Below are 27644 nucleotides of genomic sequence, written 5' to 3'. Positions count from 1 at the left end.
GGCTGTTTAGTCGGACCGCTCCCTCTACATCGCTATTCCCAGAATGACTAAGCGTCTAATTAACTTCATAATACTACCCATACACAGAACGACCATGTATAGTATCTGCGCAAGTATGCAAGCCTGTCCGGGTTAGATTATGTACTATCAGGAAGTAGAGACGCACCAAAAGGATACTCTGACGGAGATGGTTTATGCGCTGGTCGGTAAGCGATAGAATGTAAAAGGCCACCGCTCCGCATATCTGAAATAATGCTGCAATTGCGTTGGCAACGATAAAACACCCAGCGAGCGTAGATATTTGCGATCGCGCCGGCCTTCTTCGTGGGAGAGCAAGTGCGTTCGTCGAGCGCCGCACCAAAGCGCTATTGACGCAAATGATGCCATGATGAGGCATGAGAGTAGTGCGTACTCGTAAACGAAGTTGTCGCTGCCTAGAATGAGAGCCGTTTAGAAGAGGGACAAGGAACTCGTACCGCGTACGGAAGGCAATAGTAGGTGTAAGGAAGACGATGTGACTATGGGTTAGCCATATAGCCCAGTGCGGAAGATCGAGACCCCGGAGAGTCCAGGTAAGCTGCCAGTATGAGTTCATGAACTAATAAGTAGGGAGCACGCTTACAGTGGTAGCGAAGGACAGCTGAAGCGTACACAGGATGATGGGGTCGAGCCAATGGGGCTCAGTGTCTGCGATGAATTCGATCGCGATGGCGACGATGCCCGCTATTGACAATCCTGCTTGATAGATGCTGAAGAGGAGACTGAGGAGAGACACTGTTGTCCGCCAAAAGGAAACGTGCCCGTTTTTCCCAAGCAAGTAAACATTCTTGAATAAGAGAACAACGCTTAGCAGAGAGCCGCCTACGAAGCAAAGAAGGAAGCCAATAAGAAGGCCGAAAGCCATAATGGAGGAGATATGATCCGCTGAGCTCTGGTGCGAAGGCACTCTTTATCTAACAACAACCTTCCCTGTCTCCAGCCTCGGGTAGCCTGGCACGGCCGATGGCAAGGATCGTATCAGTGTACCAATACTGCCTACGCCCTTCGACCCGCCTTCAGGGGAAACGGGCGTGAGGAGGTGGCCACCCTTCCGCTAATACAACCCCTTGACATCTGAGCCTCGATCCTGGCGTGGAAAGACGCTTGACCAAAGCGTGCGTATCCCGAGCACCCAAGGCTCGCATTCGTTGGAGCTCAGGATCCGGGATGCCTCCAAGCCGTGGCTGGTTGCTTCACGATTCGGCGCTCCGCATGAATCCCCTTGCTAGCTGAAGCGTAGCTGGCGCTAGTGATGTTGTGGCGGACGGGTGTTGGTCTTGCATGTCCGTGCCTTGCAGCGGCAAGGCGAGGTGGGAGGTGTCGTCGAGTCTCCGTTCAGCTGCCTGCACTCTCGTCATATTGGCCGCAGGATCACTTCCTCAACTGACTTGGTGCGGCTTGGAGGCGCAGGGGGTGCGCATGAACGGCGGTGGAGTCTACGTCCATAGTATTGCGTCTGAGTGTGCCTTGCTTTCTCAGCCGCCGTAGCAGGGAGGAGGATAAGAGACGTACCTGCCACTTTGCTTTGTCCTCTTCGCCCGCTTCATCCGCTTCCTCCTCTTCTTCTTCTCTGCTTCTTCTTCATCCGCTTCGTCTTCATCACCAGCTTCGGTGCATTCCTATCCAGCAATGCCACAAAGCCCAAGCGATTCCTTCTCCACCATTGAGGACAACACTCTCTACGAGAGAGGACATGCTATTAAACCAGGAGTGCCCGAGGAGGGAGTGTCTAGGGAGGAAGTATGTGGGGAAGAGCAAAGTCGAGTTAGTGACACGGTTGTGCGTACTTCCACCAGGCGCTTACCTGTCATCATCGTAGCTGGCAGATCCGCACGGCGGTATACTGTCTCCGGCAGGCCCCGTATACCGGGGCAGCAAACGCGTGGACCACTTTAATAAGAAGCGGGTTCACTTCCAGGATTCAGATTCGGACGTGGACGATTCGCCTCCCAGTGTTAAGAGAAAGGTTGCTGGAACAGTGAGTATATTTTAAGAATGCATAACGAAACAAGAGTCGCTCATGAATGGGTAGGGGGAAAGCTCGGCCTCACGAATAGCTACGGAGAAGATACAGGATCTGGAAGTGAGGATCGAAGCGCTAGAAGAATGGAAGGTGAAATGCGTATATGCCATTCAAGAGTGGTCTAACATGAACCAAATATTCACGCAACATCTCACAACGCTCATGGAAGCTCGTGATACTGGTGAATAGCGTAGGAATATGCTATGCATAGTGTACAGGTTATTGGGCAGAAGATTATAAGCGTGTGGACTTCGCGTGGAATCCTGTGATGTTAAAATGAAACTTGGCGCCTGCGCACCTTAGTCATCATGCCGAGCTGCTCTGACATGATCCATCCTCCTCACGTGTCTTGGGCTGCGCCGATTCGGTCAAATGATGCGACTTGGAACGATCCTCTTCTTGAGCCCGCCGGCAATGGCCTGGCGACTTTATTACCGGAGGTGGGTACAGCGTTTCCTCACTAGTGTTAGAGGTGGGCAGAAGTGTAGGGGAGGTGCATACGAGAGTATCTCGATCTGGTGGTGACCACGGCCGACCTTTCTCTTCTGATACGAAGCCGGTAAATCGGCCATTGCGATAGGCTACAAAGTAGATGTGGGCGTCATATTCGGTGCACAGCTTGGTGAGCTTTGCGTAGAGAGTCCGAGTTAGCTTTGATGTTGCCGGATATGGTTACTACTTCACGTGACCTGGTTATGTATATATATAGCCATATTTCTCGTATTCTCAATTAATCAACTCATGTCTCAATACTCTGCAATTTACCTAATAGTTATGAGCCCGGATTTGCCTACTACTACAAATTAAACCTGCTAAGTTCATTTAACACAATTAGACGATAGAGTTACTAACTTATACACCTCGTCGTCGCTAACAGATTCTAGAGTTGCTCTAGAAATACGCCGTACACGATCGAATTCGCCCTGCGCACCACGATTTCTACGATAGAGGACACTGTTACAGTTACCAACGTTACGAAAGCCGTTAAGATCCTTAGTGTACCGCAGGATTAGCCTTACTAGAAGTTTCTTGTAAAGGAAAAGGCTACATAATATAGGGTTTAGGCCTACTACAACCTAGATCTAAAAGAGATAGAACGTAAGAGAATCTAGAAGAAGCCTAAACGCCTAACGCTATTAACAATTAAGTAAGAAGCTATAAAAATAGAGAACCTTAACGCTAACAAAAAGTTAGAGTACTAGAACTAGAAAGAAAGGTATAAGAAGAACCTTAAGAAGCACCTTCTTGTATAGAAAGGTCTAAGAGAAGTATTAGTATATATTACTATAATAATTAATACCTACCTTATACTATATATTATAGACAAAGACATAGCTTATAAAAGACTTATAAGCTTAAAGAAATAGGTTGCTATAACTAACGCGTTACGTTAAGACGTACTACTAGAATAATATAAGAAAGTCTAGAAGACCTAAAGGGGTAATAAACTAGATAACTAGCTTAATAAATAGATTTAGATTACTAACTATATAGCTAAACTTAATATACTAGACGTATAGAGTATATAAGCCTAGAGAGAGCTACTTAAAGCTCTTTAACTAATTAATAAGGCGTACTCTACGCTTAGAATTACGTAGCTATTTACCTAGCTAGAAAATTAAGCTTTTATAGTTATAGATCTTGTTGTAGAATTTAGATAGCTATAGAGAGCTACTAAACCTATTATAGCTAGCCTAGAGACGTATATAATACTAGGTATAGTAATATAATAATAGAACTAGAGCTAGAGACGTAGTAAGTTTTAAGAAGAGATACTAGAGTGCTTTTATAGATGTTACTACTAGTTTAGTAGATACTCTTATATTAACCTAAAGATCTACCTAATAGGCTAGAAGCCTAACGCGAAAATTTAGGCTAAGTTTAATAAGAAAAAGAAGAAAAAAAAGTAGGCTAAAAAGTTTAAATAAGCTACTAATTAGGAAACCTCTAAATAGTAAAATAAACCTACGCTAAAAGCAAGCACTACTCTACTAAGCTTTAATAATAACAAGCTAATAAGTAGTACTTCTTTTACTAACTCTATATTCTACTTCTTTAGTGTAATAGCTAAGGTTTTAGAAACTTAGAAGGTAGTTCTAATAGCTCTACATCTTATTAATAGGTAGATCTATAACTCTAGCTCTAATATTTACGTCTGTAACTTAGAGAATTAGGGCTAGAAAAGATAGTAGAAGCTAACTTAAACGTTGTTGTATACGCTAGAGGGTAAGCTATAAGAGTTAAGGCTTAGAGAGAGGTAATTCTCTAGACTAATACCCTATTAGAACTAACTCTAATACGCCTTACCTATGTAGCGTTAGTAGAGAGCTTCTTTATAAACGTTATAGAGCTTACGCGCTCTTAAGACGTTAGAATCTACTTTAACTCTAGTAGAGACGTTCTATATAAGAACAAGTCTAGTAATATAGTCTATAACTTAGAGTATAAATAAAGGTACTAGCTACTTAACGTAGACGAAAATAGCTACTCTAATCTATAGAAAATATTTACTATATTTATAATAGTATATTAACTATTAAAGAATCTATAACTAGCGATAATTACTACTAGAGCTAAGGCCTATTAACTATAGGTATACCTAAACAAGAAAGCTATTACGTACCTAGAAGAGGCTATTACTAGCTTTAAGCTTAAGAAGAATATACCTCTAGTTAACTAGAAGAACTATAATACATATATATAGTTAAAAATAAATTATTAAGTCTTTTAGAGACCTAGATTAACGCCTATAAAGCGTCTCTTCTACTAAATAGAAATAGATTTAGTTTAACTACTACTAATAGAAGAAATCTATTTTAATAAGAATAAGTAGAGACTTTATATAATTAATAAATTCTTAGGCTAGTATAAAGAACGTACGTTACCTATAAAAAGTAGAGTAGTATTAATACCTACTATACGTAGAATAATTACTAAACTATAGCGTTAATTTAAGTACTTAGTTATTATACTTAGAACTAATAATAAGAAGAGTTTTAGTAATAAGCTTACTAAGATCTATATTAAATTAGGTATTAAATATAAGTCTAGCTTACCTAAGACGCCTAAGTAGAATAGTTATATAAAGAAAGCTAGAGACGTAATAATTATAAAAAGCTAAGTAATAAGAATTATAGCTAGATTACCTAAGAAGCTAGCTTTAAAGCTGTTTATTATAGCTATTTAGATTCTTAATCCTACGCTAATTAAATTAAATAGCTAGAAAACTTTATATAAGATAGTAATAGGTTATAAACTATTAGTAGCTTATTACGCCTCTATTAGCTATTAAGCGTATATTTATAGAAAGAACCTTAAGAAAGCTAATAAACTAGAAGTACGTACTTATATTAGTTATCTACTAGAATAGAACTTCTTAAATATCTTTAGAATCTAGATACTCTTAAAGAATAAGGTTATCTAAACTTAAAACGTCTTGTTTATACGCGACAAGCTATATAAGAATAATAGTAGTAAATATAAGAAGTCTCTAGTAGTTAATATAATTAATATTAAGGTATATAATATTTCTTATAAAGAGCTTATAGTAGAGGCTAAAGATCTACTACTATAGAGCTAATTACGCCTATTTAATATAACTTTAAATAAATAGACGTTAATACTAGAGTAATATATACTAGCTAAAGAATTAGTAAAAGAAGACCTAGAAATACAAATCTAGAAGAAGTAATAATAAGCTAAGAAGCGTAATAAGTCTCTAAGAGGTTACTTAATTACTCTAGCGTTATTAAGACACTCTACTCTATATAGTAAGAGCTTAAGAGGCGCGTTAAGAAAGACTAACCTCTCTAAGCTAAGCTTATCTACTATTTAAGCTAAATTACTATAAAGACCTCTTAGAGCTATAGAAGACTCTAAATATATGCTAGATAGGTACTAGAATAATACTCTACTACGTTAAAACCTTAATTCTAAAGACCTAAGTAATATAATATAGAGTAGACGCTATAGATACTTTTTTCTAAGGCCTAAATATATAGCTAGCGTAATTAAAGTATAAAAGAAAGCTTAAATATTTAACTTAATACTATTAATAAACTTATATAACTACGTACTTATAGCTTTAGTAAGCTATATTAATAAACTAAGAGTTAATAGAGAGCTTATAAGGTTAAAACACTACTATAATTAAATACTACCTCTATCTAAGCGTTATAAGAATATTAAAGGCTATATATTTAAAGCTAAGTTTAAAGAGGCTATATAGAAGAAGTTTAGTAACTACTTTAAGAAAGAGTACTTTAAGAAGACGTTAGTAACGCTAGCGTTAACTATAGTAGAGTACCTTCTACTTATATAGGTATTATTATATAAATTTAATAAAGACGAATATAATAGTTTAACTCGACTTCGACTTAGTACTTTAGCCTAACTCGGCTCCGCCTAAGTTATATAACTCTGCCTAGCGCCTTAGCATAGGCACTCTATATATATAGAGAGCTCTTAAAGTATTCTTCTACTTCTTACCTTTAGATAGCTAAATTTAACCTAATCTACTCTACTAGCACTCTATTCTTATAGCTTGTAGAGACAGTGCTGCCTATAGCTAACTTACCTAGCTAGGTGTTCTAGAACGCTTACAGTAGTAGAGACTGCAAACCTAGCTCTTACATTATCTAAAGGTTAATACCTCTTTAGCTAGAGACGGCGGCATAATATCTAGCTAAACTAAGTAGCCTTATTAAGAAGCGTTTACTAATAGCTATATTAAGGATTAGAGCTACGAGAGCCTAGTCGCTTACCCTAAGAATCTATTAACGTTACTAATTAATCGCTTACCCCTTAGCGCTGCATAAGACCTACTGGCGGATCTAGTTAGCGGTAGAAAGATACTAGCACTAAGCTAAAGAGAGCTATCGAGAGCTCTGTGTACGGGAGGACTTCTACAGAACTCCTACGTGCGGAAACTCTCCCCCCCCCCTTTACGAAATTACGAAAAATCGACAATCCTCTGCTCTGCTAGCAGAGCTAACAATCTCTCTGCACCGCTAGCAGAGCCGACAACTAGCTGCCCTGCTAGCAGCCGATACCCCCCTTGTTTCGAAAGCCGACAATTCTCTGCACTGCTAGCAGAGCCGACAATTCTCTGCACCGCTAGCAGAGCTAACAACCAGCTGCCCTGCCAGCAGCTAATACCCCCCCCCCTGCTTCGAAAATCGACAATTCTCTGCTCCGCCAGCAGAGCCGACAACTAGCTGCCCTGCTAGCAGCTAATACCCCCTCTCTCGAACGAAAAAGCATACCTGGATAAGCCAGGGCTCCTATTACAGTTAAATACTTGGATTAAGGCATATAAGAGGGAGGAGATACTATAGAAGACGGCGGAGAATTTAAAGCCTATACAGGTAGGAGACTAGAGAGCCTTAGGGCTTGAGGACGAGCCCTCCCTGTAAGGGGGGGTGATGTGACGGTCTGACTCGGCTTTGACTTGGTGCTTCGGCTCGACTTGGCTCCGCCTAAGTCACATAACCCTGCCTAGCGCCTTGGCATAGGCACCTTGTGTATATAGAGAGCCCTTGGAGCATCCTTCTGCTCCTTACCTTTAGATAGCTGAATTTGACCTAACCTACCCTGCTAGCACTCTATTCTTACAGCTCGTGGAGACAGTGCTGCCTGCAGCTAACTTACCTAGCTAGGTGTTCTAGGACGCTCACAGCAGTAGAGACCGCGAACCTAGCCCTTACAACGAATATCTACTTAAGTGTAAAGCTTGTCTAGTAGTTTAAAAAGACCTCTAAATATAATAGGGCGATACCTATACTACTACCTTAGTAGTAAGAACCTTTTAAGCTCTAGTAGCTATAGCAACCGCCTTTAGATTACTAATATATTAGTACAACGCTATAAACGTCTTTCTAAACATAAAGCTTCTATAGAAGCTCTACTACTACACTCTAGAAGATTTTACTAGTTAGTTTAGTAAGCTCTTAGAGTTGTATTAAGCTCTATATAGGCTAAAGAAAGTACCTCTACTATAGTATAAGAACCTTATAGAGACTCTTAAGAAGTTAGAACTTATTAAAATAAGTATTATACTATACCTATAGGCTAGTAATAAGCTTATAGTCTTCTTCTTTATTAATAATATTATTATACTTGTCTACCTAGATAATATAGACGTTTACGTAGAGTTTAAATACTACCTACTTAAAAAGTATAAGATTAGAAAGATAGGTTAACTTAATTAGTTTCTAGGTATACGAGTTATAAGAGATATAGAAGTAGCGTTAACCTAGCTAATCTAGAATTTCTTTATTAACAAGGTTGCTAATAAGTTTAACCTACTTCTAAAACTAGGTGCTAAGTATCTACAATTCTCTATAAAGAAGAATAACCTTACAAAATCCTTAGAGATACCTAATAGAGAGCGAATAAAGCTTTTCTAGTAGCTAGTTAGCTTACTAGTATATATTTTCTACTTTACACGTTTAGATATATTAAGAGCTTACTTAGTATTAGCTTAACACTTAATTAACCTAGGTTAATAATATCTCTACGCCGCTATACACGTGTAGTAATATCTTATAGAGTTAAAAACTCTTACGCTTAAAGCGTTATAATACGCTACAGAGAAGAAATACTTCTAGAAGGTAGATTTTAAAGAGCCTATCTTCTATAGAGCCTTAGATACTTTATTTAGTAATAACCTAGATACTAGAGTAAGCTCTAAAGACTATATCTTTAAGCTATATAGATTATCTATAGATTAGAAAGCTATAAAATAACGAATAGTAACTAAATTAATAACTAAGGTAAAGCTTCTAGCGCTTTTAAAGACAGCTTTAGAAATAGAGTAGTAGAACCTACTTTTCTACTACCTAAAGCTAAACCTTAATATTAAACTAAAGCTTTAGTATAATAATTAGTAGACTATAGGTATAGTAACTAAGGCTATAGAGAAGCTTTAGATAAAGCTTAAACATGTTAACGTACACTAAATATAGCTCTGCTAGAAAGTTAAGAACTAAAGAATTAATATTAAATAGATTTCTATAGGTTAAATACTAGCTAATAGACTTATAAAGATTCTATTACCTTAAAAACACGCCTACTTTATTTAATAGCTAGAGCTTAAGAATATTTCTAATAAGTTAAAGCTTTCGCTATTCTTAGTAGAGTAGTAGAAGCTACCTAAGAACCTCTTATACTAGTACTAGATTAGATAGTAAACCTAACCTAAGTAATATATATCTAATTTACTAGTATTTTAGAACCTCTAAGATAACTATTTACCTATATTTTACTTCTAGCTCTACTATAGAAGTGCTTACTACACTTATTTAACTATTTTCTATTAATTTTAACGTATATATATACTAGTTTTATACGTAATTCTATTATATCTTAACTAGCTACGTTTATTATAATCTATTAGATTAACTATAAAATTAATAGGCTACGTTTATTATAATAAGCCTAGTCTTAATAAAATACATAGTAACGTGTTAACGTCTACTTAATAAACTACTCTACAAAGTTACTATAAGCTATAGAGAGCCGCGGTAACTATAAAAATACTCTAAAAGCCGTTAAATAAGGTATTCTTTCTTTTTACTCTCTACTCTTAAGTTTAATTTACGCCTTTGCTATTACTCTATCCCTCTTGTTACAAGCTATTCTCTTAACTAAAATCGAGGCTTACTTTCGTAAGGGGAGGCAAGAGGTATACTTTAGGCTAAGATCTTTAGTAATAAAGAGGTAGAGGTAATAATACTATAAACTATAAGTTATAATAGTAATTTAGTAATAACTATAAGAAGCTATAAGAAGTAAGCTCTCTCTAGTTATATACACGTGTTTTCTTGGCTAGATCGAGTGCTAAGACCTGGCTTCCGTGGATTAGTCCTGATCCCCCTGGCTCCGTCTGATCCACCTGATCCACGTCACGTGATCCTGATCATCCCCGTAACCCTGCACGTGACCTCCTGTCTCGTGACCCCGGGCTTGGCCTGCCGTTTCCTCCGTTCTAGCTGGTCAACCCTGTTTCTGATCCTGTAATCGTAACACCTCTTTTTGCCTACGTAGAAGCCATAGGGGTTAGCAGTAGAGGGGTGTTACACTATTACTTAAACACTCAAACGCTCTACTATCTAAACTCAACCTCCAGGACCTATATCGGACTTCTTAATTAGGAATAGGCACAGCCTTATGCACAGATCTCTTATCTCTCTGCTTTCTACACTTCTCTTTTAACCCTACAGGGTTCTCTTACAAGGGGGGTGGCCCTCACAGAACACTACAGCACTGAGGGGTGTATTCACAGGAGACGATCATTGATTACCTTTTTGGGTATAGTCAAAAGCCTTACCTTCTCAGACAGCTTTCCGTATACACTCCAAGCTGGAGGGGTGTGTTGCCGGATATGGTTACTACTTCACGTGACCTGGTCATGTATATATATAGCCATATTTCTCGTATTCTCAATCAATTAACTCACGTCTCAATACTCTGCAATTCACCCAATATTTGAGCAGCCCGCCTGGCCTTTGAGGACGGCAGCACCCGTGATGGCTGTTGAGATGCCATGACCGGTAGGAGTACGGACTACGAGCCGCAATATGTTGTGGAGTGCCCGCTACGGTGAGCCCTAGGCATTTTCTGGATTTTGTATGAAGCTGCTCGTTCACGACCCCGTCGCGGATGGCAGGTCCCTGAATCGGTTCCCCGTTCTAAGGGCCGGGGCCCCGTTTTGAGCCTCTTTGTGGTCTGAAAGTGTCACCACCATTCTAATCTTAGCAATGTGCCTTTCAACTGTCAGCGGAGCCTGGTTTCGGGCCCCATCTCTTAATGCAAGTCTGCGATCGCGGACGAAACAAGGCAGCGAATCTCCCCTGGAGTTCAACTTCATCTCTGCACGTTATTCGGATCCGGCCCGTGTTCCTGGGTTCCTGACAACCGCCATGCATTCCCAATCCGCGCGTTGTTCGCCCGCTCGCATCTGTCTCGATGGCTTGCCTAATTTTCCCTAGTTGGCCCCCGTCGGCTTGCTTCTAGTCGGTCCTTCCCATCCATACTACCCCCGGCTTCGTGAGGGGCGTGTTCAGTCGGCGTGTGCGTGTTCGATCGGCGTGCGCGTGTTCGATCGGCATGCGCGTGTTCGCTTCCTGCGGTGGTGGTAGGAGAGCACTCAGAAGGCTAAGGCCGCGTGGTGCCGTTCAACCTCTTTTCTTGGCGATCATGTGACCTGATTTGGACCTCGCAGCGAACATCCGCAACATCCTCCATCACGGTTTCCACGCTACAGACCTCTGTATTCAGAGTCGTTACACCGTTTGGTGTAACGTTAGCGCTTTGAGCACCAATCAAGTACGACTTCAAAACGTGTAGCTGCGGATTGTGTCCACCGTTTCCCGTTACCTGTCACTAGCTAGCTTTAAACGCGTTTCTTAGCAGAGGTTATAGGTAGTAACGAATACTGTATAGAACCTGATTCCTATCTTTAGGCGCATTTCTTAGCAGATATCCTATATACCAACTAATCCTATACAGAACCCTGATTCCTGTCTTTAGATACATTTCTTAGCAGGCATTCTCTATAGCAACTAATCCTGTATAGAATCCCGATTCCCGTCCTTAGATGCACTTCTTAGCAGGGACCCTGTGTAGTAGCCAATCCTGTATAGAGCCCCGGTTCCTGTCTTTAGATACATTTCTTAGCAGAGAACCTACCTAGAACCCCGATTCCTGTCTTTAGACACTTTTCTTAGTAGATATCCTATAGAGCAACCAATCCTACATAGCAACCGGATTCCTGCCTTCGAACGAATTTCTCGACAGATATTCTAATTAGCAACCGATCCTGTACAGAACCCCGATTCTCGTCCTTAGATGCATTTCTAAGCATGGAACCTATGTAGTAGCCAATCCTGTATAGAACCCCGGTTTCTGTCTTTAGACGCTTTTCTTCGCAGATATTCTGTATAGAACCCCGATTCCTGTCTTTAAATATATTTCGTAGCAGAGATCCTACATAGCACCCCGATTCCTGTCTTTAAACGCATTTCCTAGCAGGGATATTGTATAGCAACTAATCCTATATAGAACGCCGATTCCTGTCTTTCGGCGCATTTCTTAGCAGAACTTCTATATAGAATCCGAACTCCTTGTCGACAATTAAATATCACATCGACCCTAGAAGCCTAAAACGTTGAATCTATCTACTAACGTAGTGCATAGGCAAACAGCTGTGGAACGTTCCATAAACATAGGTCCAGATTTCCAATTCAGACCATGCACTCCTGGTTACTTCTACGGGCGCATTTGGTGCATAATGTAACTGCTTAACTATATAACCATACTGCGAAAGCATAAATACAGCATACTGTCTAATTTAATTACATCATCTTCGTTTCTAGTTTTCAAGCAAGAGATTGCTAGTGGGTCACCCTAGCGCACCCAAAGAACAACGGCCTGCTATTGCCCAGCCTGCCGTTGTTCAGCCTGCCGTTGTTCAGCCTGCAGCTGCTCGGCCGATTGTCGCTCAACCAGCTGCTCATATACGGCCTGATGGTTATCCTGCATCTCTTGTACCTGATGCTCATGTTGGAAAACGGCAATGGCCTGGCTTTTGTCTTGCACACCCGCGTCCCCAGGCATTTGGCTACCAACATTCGCTTCTATCTGGCTTTCCACGGTGCGGATACGGTTTTGAAGCCTTTCTTTCTCTCGTTCCAACATCGCAGTGCATTCTGCTAGCTGTCGAATTTCGCCGTTTAATTTGTCGATATAGTGATGCAGTCGCCTTATTGTCGCCATTTGCTCTTCGAGCTCGTCCTCGTCGTGTAGCTGACGGCTTAGGAGAGTCTCCCGGTTAAACCGTCCATCAGAAGGTATTTGGTCGTTGGAGGAAGATCCAATACTTCTGGTGAGAACAAGGTTGGGCATGGTCTTGAGTTCGGGTGGTTCTTCGTCGTCGAAAGCAGGACACGGTGTTCTGCCATTAAGGCGCGAATATGCGCAGATGAATAGGTGTAACGGAGATCATGTTAGTCTGTAAACCGAATTTGGTAAACAGTGCCTGGGCTCTAGCGAGGCCTACGACGGCGGACTGATAGCGGGAGTTGGCGCGTTGGTAAGGCAGAACACAGAGAACAGCAGCGCTGCGGCATCCAGCTCATCGAATTCAGTTTGCTGGTATAGACTGTTTGATGCCCACGGGAAACGCCAAATGCGTTCTGCGTTCCATCCCATCAGCTTCCGACACCGGGCTTCCGTCTTCGCTGCAAAGGTCCCGAGAACCGTTCCGCATATGCAGTTCTCTGGCCACCAACATGACGTCTAGTACGCCCATTGACCCCTCCATGGCGCACGTTCCTGCTATCATCGGCTGCAGAACACCATGTTCTGCTTCGACGACGAAGAATTATCGAAGGTTAAGGCCGCTTGCTTTCGCGGGCTCGCAAGAGTTCAGCTGGATGCTTTGAACTTCCAGCACCCGCTCGCTTTCGCAGAAGAATGTCCGGCGGCTTCAGCGGATATTTGGAAAAGTCGGTTGCCTACGGCTGCAGGAAGAGAACTATATCAACGCTACCGTTGACGATGCATCTCTGGACGATGCGTTGAGCCTATCGAGAGACGAGCGGCTGTGTTTGCGCGAAGGACAACAACTGCCGCTCCTTGATCTTCGCGTCGACTGTTTGTCAGGACTGCACCGAATTGAGGCGGCAAAAAACTTTCTGGACGACAATGATCAATGGTGGGTTGTGCGCCTTTTCACGAAAGGTAAGTGGTGTAATGCGCTGCACTTGCCTAGAGCTATGCTCACTACAGCAGAAACGCCTATATCCGTGCTTTCAAGGATCGTTGAACTGTACTCAAACGAGCAAAGGCCCTCAGATGGAGAGATATTTCGAAAAATACGCCTATACCGTCGAGAAAATGATGTGCTCTCGGAAAATCAATAGTGGGCGTATCTTGATAATTCCAAGCTTAGGAATCTCCGCCAGCTTCTAAAAACCGGGCCATTGACATCTGCCTTCGATTCGCTTATAGACATGCCGGGTTTGTGGGCTAACGTTCGGCTCGGTGCCCTGATTCGTCTACTGGCCATGAAATGTGACGAGGTGAGGCATCGCCCCTTCGCAGCCTCCGTCCCTGACTCGGAGCTTAGGAGATGATCCGCTATCTAAAGCACATCAAAAAGACGTGAGATGCTGTCCTCAGATGCGGGCACATCACCTTGCCGTATTCGGTTATCGACGCGGTCACTGTAGCAAAACTGGAGAGACTCTGCCCACGATATTCCGCGTCTAATAAAGACTACGTTTTAGCTATAATGCAAGACCACGTCCTCTTTTCTTTAGTAGAAGATAGAAGCCTTAGAAGGGCATTGCTAGAAAATATCACCAGCGTGCCTTCCTTGATCCCTTCCCTAGGGATTTTTTTCGAGATGCTAAAATACCTGGAGCCTATATGCGATACCTTGAAGCAATTAATTAGGACGAAGATGAAAGGTACGATCCGGAGAAGCTTGTTCGGTTCTTTCTTCCCGCCTGAGAAGGTTACCGTACAGAAGTCGGAGAGTCATGCTATGGAGTTGAGGGGCCAGCTAGACAAGGCCGCCGAGATAGCCTATATCCAATTGTGGGCATTCTGCGCTCGGCACTTCAATGGTCTCACGACCTTTACTCCCAGGAAGGAAAATGGCAAGGATAAGCCTACAGTCAAGGGACCAAATCCGGTGTTATGGCAACGTCTTGCCAGGTTCGCCTTAGATCTGGGATTCCGCATCCCGGTAGCCGAGAAACTAGCCGCGCAAGACTCGCGCTCCAGGCTCGCCATCGACTTCCTCAGGAAAGCCAACCCCCTCTCCGTCACCTTTAGCGCCGCGCAGATACAAACGGTTGTGCTCGCCAGCTCTCGCGCGGCGGCCTCCGTAGAAGATGCACCGGAGTTCAGCACCATCCAGTTTGACGAGGAGAGGCGATGTGGGCGACCATTTGAGCTGGATCTAGAGGACGACAAGCGATTTCTCTTCGCCCCCATCATCTATCAAGACCAGGACGTTACGGCGGTCAGCCTTCAGTTTGTTCGGCGTGACCTTTTCCGATGCATTTTCGGCTCACTTCGTTTCCAGGATGATGATTTTAGTCCACCATTCCCATCAATCACAGAAAGCAGTCCACCAACGGCTACCGAGACGAGAAAGAGAACCAAGCCTAGCAGCGACTCTGAGAAGTATACACAGAAACGGAGACGACTAGACCACAAAATCGATCAAATCTACAAGCTGACCGGAAAGGTCGCGAGCTTGGTACGAGAAAATAAAACGCTGAAGGCAGATCGCACAATCTTGAAGGAGCGGTGTCAGGTGGCCGAAGACGAAAATGCCCAATTGAAACGTCGTCTTCGCATTCTGGAAAGCCAGGGAGAAGTGCCGCGGCATGATGCGCCAGCTCCGCAACCTGCTAACGTGGACATGCAGGACGACTGTAATGATGATGACCGTAATGATGATGACCGTAATGATGATGACCGTAATGATGATGACCGTAATGATGATGACCGTAATGATGATGACCGTAATGATGATTTCTGGCGAGAGAGGTCTCCGACTAGGCACCATGATCGCCGCCGGGAGAGGTCTTCGACCAGGTACCATGACCGCCGACGAGATCGGTCTGCTTCACCAGGACGGGAGCGCGTAAATCGCGGCCGTCACCGAGATCGTAACGCCCGTTATCGGCACGAGCGAGATCCAGAGGTCCAGGACGAAAGCCATGATGTACAGGGCGACAGTCAGGAGTTGGTCGTCCTACAGCTTGATCCTCCTCCGAGGCATCAAGCGCCACAGGATGATAGCCAGGCCGTTGTTCACTCGAGTACTTTGTCTCTGGAGGCGCTCCTCAATCTAGATCCCCGGGAGAATCTAATAGAAGAGTTGCTGGCTTCCCATCGGCATAGATACTCTCACGACATAGCACTCGGTAACTATCACGAGATCTTCCTCGTCAGGCACATTACGAGTCACACAGACGTGGATATAGAGGGCCTTAGCTTCCTCGCCAGCTCATCTGAGGCCGGAGTCTGGCAGACAGAAACTCTCATGAACCACATCAACTCATGGTGGGCAAAAGCTATGCGCGAGCCTGGCCCTCTCATCGTCTCGGAGAAAGGAAAGGTAGTGACGAGCCATGCCGCAACGATCATCCACGCAGCCTGTGAGCAGCATGGGACTTGCTTCGTCGGGTCTAGAGGTGACGTGGACAACATTGTTCAGATAGTAAGGAAGGGTGGTTTTGAATTATGAGAACTCCTTACATCGCCCAATGTCAATTACATAGAAATCTATCATTCCTCCCCCCCCTTGAACCTGGGTGACGCGGCTGCGGTTCGCCTTTCCTTTTCCCCCTTACACACGTAGCTCCACGAGAACGCTGACTTGTTGATGCTCTGCCACGTTTGGGCTATTGACCATGGGTGATTGGGCCAAGATCTGGGCGCGTTGCTCGTCAATGTCCGCGATGCGCTGTGCGGAGATAGCTTGGAGACATTGGACTAGCTCCGTGTCGCGCTGAGGTGGAAACACTGGAAGACTAGTGTTCCTGTAAAGGCGTAGGCCCAGGAATTTTATCCAGGTATAAAAGAGCCAAAGGCTGAATGGCGTTCCAAATCCGACGCCGATTCGCAATGCCTATGAATGGGCCCTTCATGCCAAATTCTGGCTTTGTGACGCTAAACAACCAGAGAAATACGCGTTTGAAATCCGGATCGTTGCCTAGCGCCTCAGAGCTAGTAAAGAGGTCCTCGATTTCAGGGAACCAGGTAAGAATGTGGACCCGGATCATCCATTGCCAGAAGTTGGGCGAGTTTGTGAGTTTGTTGATTGGAAGGGAGGCTTGCAGGAGGGAAAAGATATCTTGGACAGAAAGGTACGGAGTAACCATAACTATAATATCATAGGGGAGTGTCGTAAAAGGGTCGTTGTGAACTTTTGGCGATAGGTCCGGGAGACAAGATGGTTGAGCAAACATTTGTGGTGAAAGCATGGCCTGTATAGTCCTGCTAATATCTGGGCGGAGCCTAGGATCGTGCACGGAGTACTGCGAAGCCAACGGTTAGTTACAGTCCAATTGATGCAGCTGGTTGAAAGGTGAGCCAACCTCTTCTCCTGGAACGGAGCTCCAGGTTCGATCCATCCCTCCTATCTCACCGTAATCGAGTCCTAAGTGCTGACGGCTGCCAGACGCCACTTGAATTTGCTGCATTGCCATGTACATAGCATATTTGTCGATGCGGGTAGTATCTGGGTTCCCGAAAATCGCACGAGCTAAAATCTCGTAGCAGGTTGTATGGAATGGAAAGCATGCAAAGGTGTTCCTCTTAGTGTAGCTGCCTTTTATTAGTAGTTGGAATGACATAAGGGACTAAGAGTGCCAACCAATCTACATCAAGAAAGCCCCGACGGGGCCCCCCCGGCAAATTAGGATCCAGGTCTTCACATTCTTAGTCAGACTAAATAAAACGAAGAATATTGTGCGAAACATACTTGCAAGATCTTCAGCGTTCGGCCGAATGCAAAAGACGCCCTAAATAACTTCATTAGACTATACATTATTGGCGGGGGAAATGCAGAGCTCACATAATCACCATAGTATCCGGGAGGTGAAAGATAAACCCTATGCCCGTCAATTACCCGTACTACCCATATCACCGCCAACAGCATATATCCCTCCAACTTACCTTGCTTTCGGACCCAAGCCCAAGCAGTGGCACATGCGCAACCACTCGATATTGCCTGGTGTAATGAGTTCTGGATCGTAAGACCGCTTCTCTTCCGCCTCGCTAATTTCTTTCTCTTCCCACAACTCTTTCGCCCTAGCGTTATTCTCGTCATCACTTTCGTGAACGTCAGGCTCGCCGGCGAGTCGGCGCTTTTTCTTGGCAATGCGGGCTCGGCGGAGTAAGAGCGCCTCAGGGTCTGCCGAGCCTACCTCAGGACGTAGCATCACCCAGGGAGGACCGCCGCATAAGGCGCAATAGCAATCCCAGGAAGCCATGATTGCGGTCCGTACGCTGCGCTGCCTATATGTAAAGCGGTTGACTTCGCTTGCGTTGTGGTGCCCCCGAGGTCGAAACCACCGATCTCAACGCTCTTTAGGACTAAAGTTGATCGCCGTAGTCGGGCTGCGAGAAGCAGACGCGGAGAGTCGTAGGGACAGGGTGCTGGCGGGGGTGCTGGCGGGGGTGCTAGGCGTCGACGGCGTCAACGTAGGTGAGGAAGTCGCGCACGCCGTCGTCCGCCTCGCTCTGGTATGCCGCACGAACCGAGGGGGGGTATAAGGCGGCTGGCGCCGACCTGCGGGCCGTAGAGGCTCTCCCTGCACACTGCAGCTGCTGCTCCAGCCAGCGTAGAACGTGGGTGAGGCCGGCCGGGAAGGTGGGCGTTGAGATGGGTGCAGCCAACTGGCTCGTCAGCGCCTATCACGGTGCGAACACGGAGGTAATCAACTGTGTTGTACTGTAAGGAGCAGAAGGCTCGGCAGGCTACGGGAAATATATATGTGGGTGCCAAGGCGCTAGTCGTGGTCTCACGTGAGTAGCGCCCAGGTCCAAAGTCGTATTAGTGCCGTAATAGTACCCCCCTTTTACTTCGCTATTTATTCTAAATAACGTACTTTATAAGCAAAAGCTCTAAAAATAGAACCCTTCTGATGATCGCAGAATTAGCTGAACTTTACCTGCAGTTTCGGGGACCGTTACCGACGATGCCCGCGATAGTGTAAGCTCTTCAGGGTTCTGTTGCAAGGACTCGTGGCTCGACCAAGGGCCAGTGGCAGTCTGGATGTTTAACGGCATTTCGATCGTTCGTATTTGGATGAAGGTGTATGAAGGATAGAGTATGTTGACATATGCAGAGTTTGCTTGGTCGGAACTGCCGATCGGTCGTGTAGAATCCACTGTGCCCAGTGACGGACAGCAGCTCTTAAAAGCTCGTCCTCGCCGCCACAACCGGCTGCCAAAGTCTTCATACCAGGGATCAAGTTCAGGCAGCCTAACAGGCAGGCGCTTTTCACCCAGTACGCCTGGGCACGAAACGGCGGAGGCAAAATGGCGACAAAGGCGGCCATCTTTTCAATGCTTTGAGTCGCAATGCATAGTATCATAGGACGAGAGGAGTCGAAAGCGGGTGAGACAAGCCTCAGTCAACGCCCCTCTGCTGCCGCCAGGCTAGTGATGCTTTACCCGTGCCACTAAACTCCTGCTACAGACGCTTCCGCCTCAGTGACGGGTTCTAAATACAGGTGGCAATCAATGCATACCCCTGTTGCATAAACATCGCGGCCGCAGCGATGAGATATGGCACCGCGCTGCTGGACAATCCGCCTCTAGCGGTTACTGGTGAAGAGCGCGGCGCACTCACACCTGATGCATAACATCTGGCCGCAGCGACAATGCCGCAGCGCACTGTTCGACGCTTCTCCTCCGCTAATAATGGCAAAAGAGCGACGAGCGCGGTTCTCATCAATGCGAGCCCCTGGTGCATGACATTATAGCCGTGGGGATGAAGCTGCAGCGACCCCACCCGGGCGACGATTCAAGAGCTGCAGGAGTCGATCGGGTTGAGATCAGAGGCTGAGACCCAGTCCTTCGTAGGTCGAAAAATGAACGCATGATCAAGGAGATGCCTAGGCAGGTAGAGGCTGCACAGCCGTTTGATGCGGTGGCGTAGTGGTTGAAAATAGGGCCGGCTAGGCGTATGTGGACATCATGTCCCGCCTGTGTTGAAGTTGGTTCTTGGTCGGTTCTCGGGCAGGTGAACTCAGAAACCTGGATTCGCCTGTGTCGAAGTCGGTTCTCGGTCGGTTCTCGGGCAGGTAAACTCAGGAACCTGGATTCGCCTGGATTCACCTGTATCGATCAGCTTAATGTAAGGACTGTCGGGTGGTGTAGTCGCCGATCGAAGCGAGACGGGCGCCTCCGTCAATGTGTAGCTGGAATGATCGCTGTCGTCATTCCAGGTAGCTTTATCGGATAGATGGGGCCACCGATGAGCCATACATATGCCGACATCTCACGCCGCCGAAGGGTCGGTCGCAGGTGTTGCAGTCGAAGGACGGAGCATGCACGAGAGAGTCTCGCAGATGCTGCTCCAAAGCGGTGTTGTTGCCGAAATGACGGTCGCAAGTTCATCGCTCCCGATGGACTGATCGCAGAGTACGCAACGGATGTTCACCTGCTCGCCACTTATTAGACCTGCGCTCTTTCGGCACCGTCTTCGACAGACCGCTCCCAGTGTACCAGCGGGGATGGTGACCACATGGCCCAAGACCTAGATCCGGGCGACTGCAACAGGCGATACGCGACGTACTCAGAGGATCTGTGACCAGTGACACTTTAAGTCTTTCATCGCTTTCGGGTTGTCCACGAAACCGACATCCAGCTTACGGTCCGCCGTAGATCCTTGCAAGGGCTGATCTGGCTGTGCCAAAGGTCTTCGGCGAGCCTTCGGATCCTGCTGATGTTTCTCAACAAAGGCCGCGAGGTCCTCCGTCAGCTGTGCGAACCAGCTCAAGACATCCTTTTCATTCGCGTCTTCAGGCCATCCTGTCTCTTCACAGTATAACGGACTATCCCCTTCCCTGCACTTCTCGAAAACAGCTTTGGCAGCGGCGTCAAGACCTGCCACACCTCCAAAGAATGCCTCGTAGAACCCAGGGACTCCTACCTACATGGGTCCCAGCTCTTCCTTGAGTACATCGTCCACGTATTTGCGGTGTTCGGAGGAATTCGCGAAGCTGCTCGTGTTACGCAGCCATGGTGTTTGTTCGACGAACAGTGGTAGACGCGGGGGAGGTGTGGATTAGGGTTAGCTCGTCGAAGGAGCCCCGCGGTGATAGCGGTGGCGCCTCGGCGTCTAGCGGTCGTGGTGGGGACGTTCCGGATGGCGGCAAGGTGACTAGTCGGCGTCTCTCCGGCGACAAGAACCCGCTTGGTCCTTGGTCGGGTGCTTTGTTCGGTGCGCGCGGCCGCAAGCCGCCACAGGACCCTAGGTGCGAGAGTATAAGAAGTGAGAATAACGCTATTAGACGCATAACGTACTTCACTATCGAAAGCCCCACACCATCGAACCCCCCACGATTTCTTGGCAACGAAAATCAACGAAAATTAATCCGATTTTCTTAAATAACTAACGTACTTCACTATCGAACTAGTCACCCTATCGAACAACCTACGATTTCTTGGCAAGGAAAATTAACAAGAATTTATAAGTTTTTCTTAAATAACTAAGTAAAACCTTAATATCTTTCTATAAAAATTTATATATATATTCTTTATAGTATATTACTTTTTATTCTAAAGTTATACTAAAATATATTACGTAATTAAAAGACTATAACGTACTTTATAGGCGAATCTCTTATATAAATAAACTTTCTAAAAATACTAAGCTTTTACTAAATACTACTATCTCTATTATAAAGCTTTTTATAAATATCTAATTAACTTTAGATAAATTCTAGATATAGCTTACGCTCTAGACTATTTAATAAAATCTAGAGCTAAGCTTATAGCGCGCTATAGCTCTCTATAACGTAGAGTAAAAGAAAGTCTATAGTTAATATAATAGAGTTACTCTATAACGTAAAAAAATACCTAATTTAATAAGACTTATAAAGAATAAAGAGTACGTAATAGTTAAGTATATACTTAATCTAGATATATAAGAATTTACCTTTAAGCTTACTACTATTTAAGATATAGCTAATAAGCTACTTACTAAGTAAGATAAGAAGATAGTAGGTATAAACTAGCTAAATACCTTTATTACGCGCTATTCTAAGCTTAAAATATAGCTTAATTATAAGTATAACTATTAGAAAGTAAAGTAAGAAAATTCTATAATTATTTAGGTATAGTTTAATCTAGTAGGTAATATAAAGATAAAGTATAGTATTACTAATAAAGATACGTATAATTTTAATAAATCTAGCTTTATAATAGAAATAATATCGCCTTAGATAGTAGTTACTAGCTCTAAGAGATAATTATAACTAAAGAGTCTTTAACTAGATAATTATAAGTAGATTTTAGCAATTATAATAGTAAGAGTAGTAGATAATATATAGGTTCTACTATTTCTTATTATTATAAGTAAGAACTACCTTTTAGTATAGTATAAAGATAGCTAGCTACTACGTAATTAGGTTATAGCTATTTCTAAAAGTAGCTAGATAATAAATAAAGTTAGTATTATATAGTTAAAGTACTTTAACGTATATACTAAAAGTTACGTTATAGGTATATATTATCTACTAATTTTAGATAGCTATAAAAGCTATAGCTCTATTAAATTCTAGTAGTACTATAAGAAAAATAAAATTATAGTTCTCTATATACTAGTATATTTATTATACCTTCTATAGCTACTTAACGTTAGCTACTTCTTACTATTAAAGGTAGTATATAGCTGCTAAGTTAAGATTCTAATATGTAGCTATATTAACTATGTTATAAAAATTAAGTTTTTACTTATGTTTTATGTAGCTTTTTACGCGTTAATTATAGATAATAATATTAGAGTAGAATTTAGAGACGCTAGCTTAGTTCTATTTAATCTAGATTTAGTAGTATTAAAGCTTAAAGTTTAATTATGTATGCTAATACTTTCTACTACTAATACTACTATCTAGAAGTATAAAATATCTAGTAATCTTGTTAAAGTAAGGTTCTAATTAACTCTAATTTAATTAAAGATTATATAGTACCTTAATTTATTACTAACTTATATTATTAAGTTACTTAATTAGCTTAAGAAAGGTAATAAGCTAATAGCGTATTAGCTAGTACTTATAGAGTCTAAAGTTACCTAGCTTTAAGTAGCTAATGTATAGAAAAAGAAGTATAATTTGCGTAAAAGAAAGTAGATTTAGAAAGAGAATACTCTTATAATTAAAGCTAGCTTATAGCTAGTTACTTAAAAAGAGACTATAGATTAGAATAAGAGTAAGAAGTAGCGTAAAGAGGTAGTAGTACGTAATAGCTAGCTAGCTTAGTAACGCTATAGACGCTATAGTAAGCTAGAGTATAACGCGTAAACGTGCTAGGTAGTTAAAGATAATATAGATAAGTTAGATAGCTTATCTAGATTTATCTTAAGTAGCTTAGAGTTAGAGAAATCTAAATAAGATAGTAGCTTTTTAGTAGAGACTTAGTATTTTTAGAGAGTTTACCTATATAGAGAGTTTACCTATAAAGTACATTAATATACTTTATAAGTAAGCTAGCTATATAAGTAAGCTAGCTACTATCTCTTAGTAAGAAAAATTAATAAGAATTTATAAGTTTTTCTTAAATAACTAAGTATATAATAGTCTAGTTTAGAAATTTATCTTAGTTATATAACCTTAGATTACGTAACCTTATTATATAACTTAGTCTAGCGTTTTAGTACTTAGTACCTCTATATATAGAGTCTTTTAGAGCCTTTTCTCTACTTCTTATCTTTAGATAGCTAAATTTAACCTAATCTACTCTACTTATTACTTTTATTCTTATAGCTTATAGAGACTATATTACCTATAATTAACTTATCTAGCTAGGTATTCTAGAGCGTATATATAGTAGTAGAAACTATAGAGCTAGCTCTTATATTATCTAAAGGTTAATACTTCTTTAACTAGAAATAGTAGTATAATATTAGGCTAAACTAAGTAGCCTTATATAAAGCGTTTACTAATAGCTATACTAAGAATTAGAGCTATAAGAGTCTAGTTACTTACTCTAAAAATCTATTAATATACTAATTAATTACTTACCTCTAGTACTATATAAGACTACTAGCGAATTTAGTAGATAGTAGAAAAGATACCTTTAGTAGTAAGCTAAAGAGAGCTATAAGAGCTCTATATATAGAAGAACTTCTATAGAACTTCTATATATAAAAACCTTTTTCTCTCTCTTTATTTTAAAAATTAATAATTCTCTACTCTACTAGTAGAGCTAATAATTAGCTACTACGCTAGTAGTATATACCTTTACTTCTTAAATAAAGAAGCTATACCTAAGTTAAACTACTTAAATACTATAGGTAAACTCTTATAAAGTAACTCTAGAAGTAAGACTCTAGTTTTATAGTACTCTTTTACCTCTATAATTCTTAAATTCTAGATAGAGAACCTGCTAGCTAGTTACTTAAAATAATATTATTATCGCGAATCGCTTGTTTAATAATATAATATAATAACGTACTTTATTATTAAACTATCTATATTATTAAACCGCCTATAATTTCTTAGTAAGAAAAATTAATAAGAAATTTACAAGTTTTTCTTAAATAACTAGACGAAAACTTAATATTTTTCTATAAAGATTTATATATATGTTCTTTATAGCATATTACACGTAATACTAAAGTTATACTAAGATATATTACGTAATTAAAAAGCTATACGTATTTAACTAACTTTTAAGAAAAAATCTACTTTACTTCTAGTAAGTAGTATTATATCTCTATAATAATATATAAAACTTATAGTATATAGTATCTATAACGTAATAAAGGTTTCTAGAAAACTTCTATAGCGCTAGCTCTTCTAGGTATAGCGTAATAAGAGATAGAAGTTAGAAAAATAATTTCTTTAGAGTTTTCTCTTCTAACTATATATATATATAGTTAATCTAGCTATATAAACTTATTATTTTATAAATTATAGTAGGCTTTAACAATATAGAGCTTATTAACTAATAATATACTAGCTTTAAGTAGTTACTTAAAAGTAAAGCCTTTTTAGTAGTATAGTATAGAAAGAGAGAAATATACTAAAACTATTTTAAAATTATTACTTCTAAGTATATAGAAGACTTATAGTATATATAATCTTATAGTATATAACTTTATATAGCTAGATTATTTATATATATCTATAGTTAGAGAAGAAAACTCTAGAAAGACTTTTTTAAATTTCTACCTCTTATTACGCTATACCTAGAAGAGCTAGCTCTATAGAAGTTTTCTAGAAACCTTTATTACGTTATAAATACTATATACTATAAGTTTTATATATTATTATAAAGATATAGTACTACTTACTAGAAGTAAAGTAGATTTTTTCTTAAAAGTTAGTTATATACGTATAGCTTTTTAATTACGTAGTATATTCTAGTGCAACTTTCGTATAAGGTGTAATCTATAGTAAAGAATATATATATAAAATTTTATAGAAAAATATTAAGGTTTCGTTTAGTTATTTAAGAAAAACGGGTTGGTTTTCGTTGATTTTCGTTGCTAAGAAATCGTGGACGGTTCGATAATATAGGCGGTTCGATAATAAAGTACGTTAACTAATAAGAATTAGAATAATAACTTTAAATAAAAGCTAGCACGGCTACGCTAGAGCTTAGTAATACCTAGGTTATTAGTAGTAGATAGCTCTTATATACTCTCTACCTCTAGAAAGAAGCTCTAAGACCTTTTTCTAGAAAAGCTAAGTAAAATTATTAATAAATTAGTTAGCTAATTACTTATACGCTAGATACTTAAATAATAGACCTATATATATTACTAGATTACTACTAACGTACTTACTAAAAAAGATACTATATATAGAGAGTATTAGAATTTATAGTAGAAAAAAGCTATTACTTTAGTAAAGATTTAATAGCTATAAGCGTAACTATAATTCTACTCTAGAAGCTAAATACTATCTACTTTATTAACTTAACGTGTAATATACTTTATAACTTAGATACTATATATACGTAAGTCTAGCGCGTTACTACTAGATAACTCTATTCTAGATTCTTATCTAACTACGTATACGCTTACTATACTACTAGTAACTAAATAACGCTTAGAAAGCTAGATAAGGTTTTCTATTAAGTTTCTAGACTTTCTATTACTATCTAATAGTAAGCTTATTATCTTTAAGTAATAAAGAAATAGATTATAAGATAAGCTTTAAGATAATTATAACTAGTATATAGAAGAAATAGATAAGAATACTAAGAAGACTATTATAGCTTATATATATATATATAAATAGAAAAAGATACGTACTAGACTCTTTCTATAATTCTACGTACTCTAAGAAATAGTAGTATATAGATTTTCTATAAATATATACTTAATTAGCTAGAAAGAAGCTATATAAATCTCTATAAAAGACTAAATACTTACTATAATTTCTAGAATCTATATTACTAAACTACTACTAACTTTACGTACTTCTAGATTAATTTCTTCTACCTAGCGTAGAAGCGCTAGCTTCTAATAAACTAATAGGTAGAGAAGCTTTATAAGAAGCTTCTAGTAAATCTACGTACGTAGATAGGTATCTACTAATATTAGTATATTTATAATTATAATTAATATATAGATCTTACTTAAGATCTTACTAGAGAGCTTACCTAAAAAGAAGCTTACGTATCTAAGAAGGTTAAAAAGCGTAATACGCTTACGTTAATACTATATTACGCGTCTACTACTCTTCTAGATATTCTACTAATATCTAATAAAGCTCTAGTAATTAAGAAGCTAGTTACCTACTTCTAATACTAGTAATCTAGCTATATAAGCTATAATTATCTAAGAGCTCTTACTACGTAGAAAGCTATTAAGAACGTTAATCTAGAGAAAAAGTCTATAGAGCCTATAGAGCTATAAGTATCTAAGAATAACACGTTAGAATATAAATTTAATAATTTAGAAAAAGTCTAGCTCTAGAAGAAGTCTTCTTTCTAGAGCTATCTACTAGAGTAATAAACCTATATAAAAAGCTATTTAGTAGTTCTACGTTTACCTTACTCTACTAAATATCTATAAATAGTCTTATAATTAAGCTTAGAGGCTTAATTAATACTAGAGTAGGTAGCTACGTTCTAGTATATCTAAAGTACCTTTAGACTCTTAGAAAAAACCTCTACATTAAGCTAGCGCGTATAGAACCTATCTCTCTTACTAGATATAATAGACAACCTAATAGCTAGGTAGATAAATACTTTAAAGCTAATTTAGTACTAGAAAGCTACTAAATACGCACCTACTTTATATATTATAATACTAGCTACTATAATATAATAATTAGTTATAAGCTACTTAAAGAAGTTAATATTTAAGTTAACTATAAGTAGCGCGTACTAATATAGCTAGATACTAATTAATTAATTAATTATAAACGCGACGCGTTTGTCTCTATACAATTCTCTTAATTTACTACTAAAGCTTAAGTAGCTTACTAAGCTAATACTAATTACTACAACGCTCTAATATTAGTAGTAGAAAAGCTAAGAGTAATATAATAAGAGAAGAGAGAATCGTAACGCTAGAAGCTTTAAGAAAACCTACGCAAAATAGATAGATAGCTTAAGAATCTTAACCTACCTGTTAGGTTACTCTATAAGCTAAAAAAGCTATCTATTTTGTAAGAAATATACTTAAAGGCTAGGCTTAACGTTAATATAATTAGCGTAGCTACCTTTATAATTAATACGCGTTAAAAAGATACTATAATTAGATATCTTAGTATCTATAAGGTTAATTAGCTTATTACTAATAGAAAGAAAACCTCTATTACTAATCTAGAGAAGAAACTCTACTAACTAGTAGCCTAAAAGCTTCTAT

General features: G+C 40.6%; 6 protein-coding genes across 6 annotated transcripts; 2 read left to right on the top strand and 4 right to left on the bottom strand.

The window, feature by feature from the left end:
• Positions 1 to 365: 365 nt before the first annotated feature.
• BU26DRAFT_568402 (uncharacterized protein) lies at positions 366 to 904 on the bottom strand (the record flags this gene model as incomplete). Its single annotated transcript, XM_033833768.1, has 3 exons — positions 366 to 430; positions 484 to 577; positions 623 to 904. 3 exons carry the CDS (start codon positions 902 to 904, stop codon positions 366 to 368), a joined length of 441 nt encoding a protein of 146 aa, XP_033680108.1.
• Positions 905 to 1668: 764 nt separating this feature from the next.
• BU26DRAFT_553634 (uncharacterized protein) lies at positions 1669 to 2280 on the top strand (the record flags this gene model as incomplete). The annotated part of the gene is made up of 3 exons (XM_033832223.1): positions 1669 to 1779; positions 1859 to 2017; positions 2072 to 2280. 3 exons carry the CDS (start codon positions 1669 to 1671, stop codon positions 2249 to 2251), a joined length of 450 nt encoding a protein of 149 aa, XP_033680107.1. The 3' UTR covers positions 2252 to 2280.
• Positions 2281 to 12496: 10216 nt separating this feature from the next.
• BU26DRAFT_508442 (uncharacterized protein) lies at positions 12497 to 12967 on the bottom strand (the record flags this gene model as incomplete). The annotated part of the gene is made up of 1 exon (XM_033827077.1): positions 12497 to 12967. One exon carries the CDS (start codon positions 12965 to 12967, stop codon positions 12497 to 12499), a length of 471 nt encoding a protein of 156 aa, XP_033680106.1.
• Positions 12968 to 14357: 1390 nt separating this feature from the next.
• BU26DRAFT_578742 (uncharacterized protein) lies at positions 14358 to 16331 on the top strand (the record flags this gene model as incomplete). Its single annotated transcript, XM_033834433.1, has 1 exon — positions 14358 to 16331. The coding sequence occupies one exon, from the start codon at positions 14358 to 14360 to the stop codon at positions 16329 to 16331; it is 1974 nt and encodes a 657-aa protein (XP_033680105.1).
• Positions 16299 to 18537, bottom strand: BU26DRAFT_553633 (uncharacterized protein). Its single transcript, XM_033832222.1, has 6 exons — positions 17765 to 18537; positions 17664 to 17700; positions 17571 to 17610; positions 17463 to 17517; positions 17185 to 17413; positions 16299 to 17124 (listed from the first exon to the last, which is right to left on the bottom strand). Exons 1-6 carry the CDS (start codon positions 18079 to 18081, stop codon positions 16618 to 16620), a joined length of 1185 nt encoding a protein of 394 aa, XP_033680104.1. The 5' UTR covers positions 18082 to 18537; the 3' UTR covers positions 16299 to 16617.
• A 1856-nt stretch (positions 18538 to 20393) lies between these two features.
• On the bottom strand, positions 20394 to 20782 carry BU26DRAFT_508439 (uncharacterized protein; the record flags this gene model as incomplete). Its single annotated transcript, XM_033827076.1, has 2 exons — positions 20394 to 20704; positions 20755 to 20782. 2 exons carry the CDS (start codon positions 20780 to 20782, stop codon positions 20394 to 20396), a joined length of 339 nt encoding a protein of 112 aa, XP_033680103.1.
• Between the last annotated feature and the right edge of the window lie 6862 nt (positions 20783 to 27644).

The sequence above is a fragment of the Trematosphaeria pertusa genome (assembly GCF_010094035.1).
Source record: "Trematosphaeria pertusa strain CBS 122368 unplaced genomic scaffold BU26scaffold_13, whole genome shotgun sequence".
In the NCBI taxonomy this organism is placed as follows: domain Eukaryota; kingdom Fungi; phylum Ascomycota; class Dothideomycetes; order Pleosporales; family Trematosphaeriaceae; genus Trematosphaeria; species Trematosphaeria pertusa.
This window is presented reverse-complemented; position numbering and strand designations above follow the sequence as displayed.

What these genes read in the sequence shown, in the direction of transcription:
- BU26DRAFT_553633 (XM_033832222.1), bottom strand. Translation starts at nt 18,081, where the DNA reads ATGGCTTCCTGGGATTGCTATTGCGCCTTATGCGGCGGTCCTCCCTGG. An exon ending in GGCTTGGGTCCGAAAGCAAG is followed by an intron (nt 17,701 to 17,764) that starts GTAAGTTGGAGG and finishes TGACGGGCATAG; the next exon opens with GGTTTATCTTTCACCTCCCG. An exon ending in GGCTTTCTTGATGTAGATTG is followed by an intron (nt 17,414 to 17,462) that starts GTTGGCACTCTT and finishes AATAAAAGGCAG; the next exon opens with CTACACTAAGAGGAACACCT.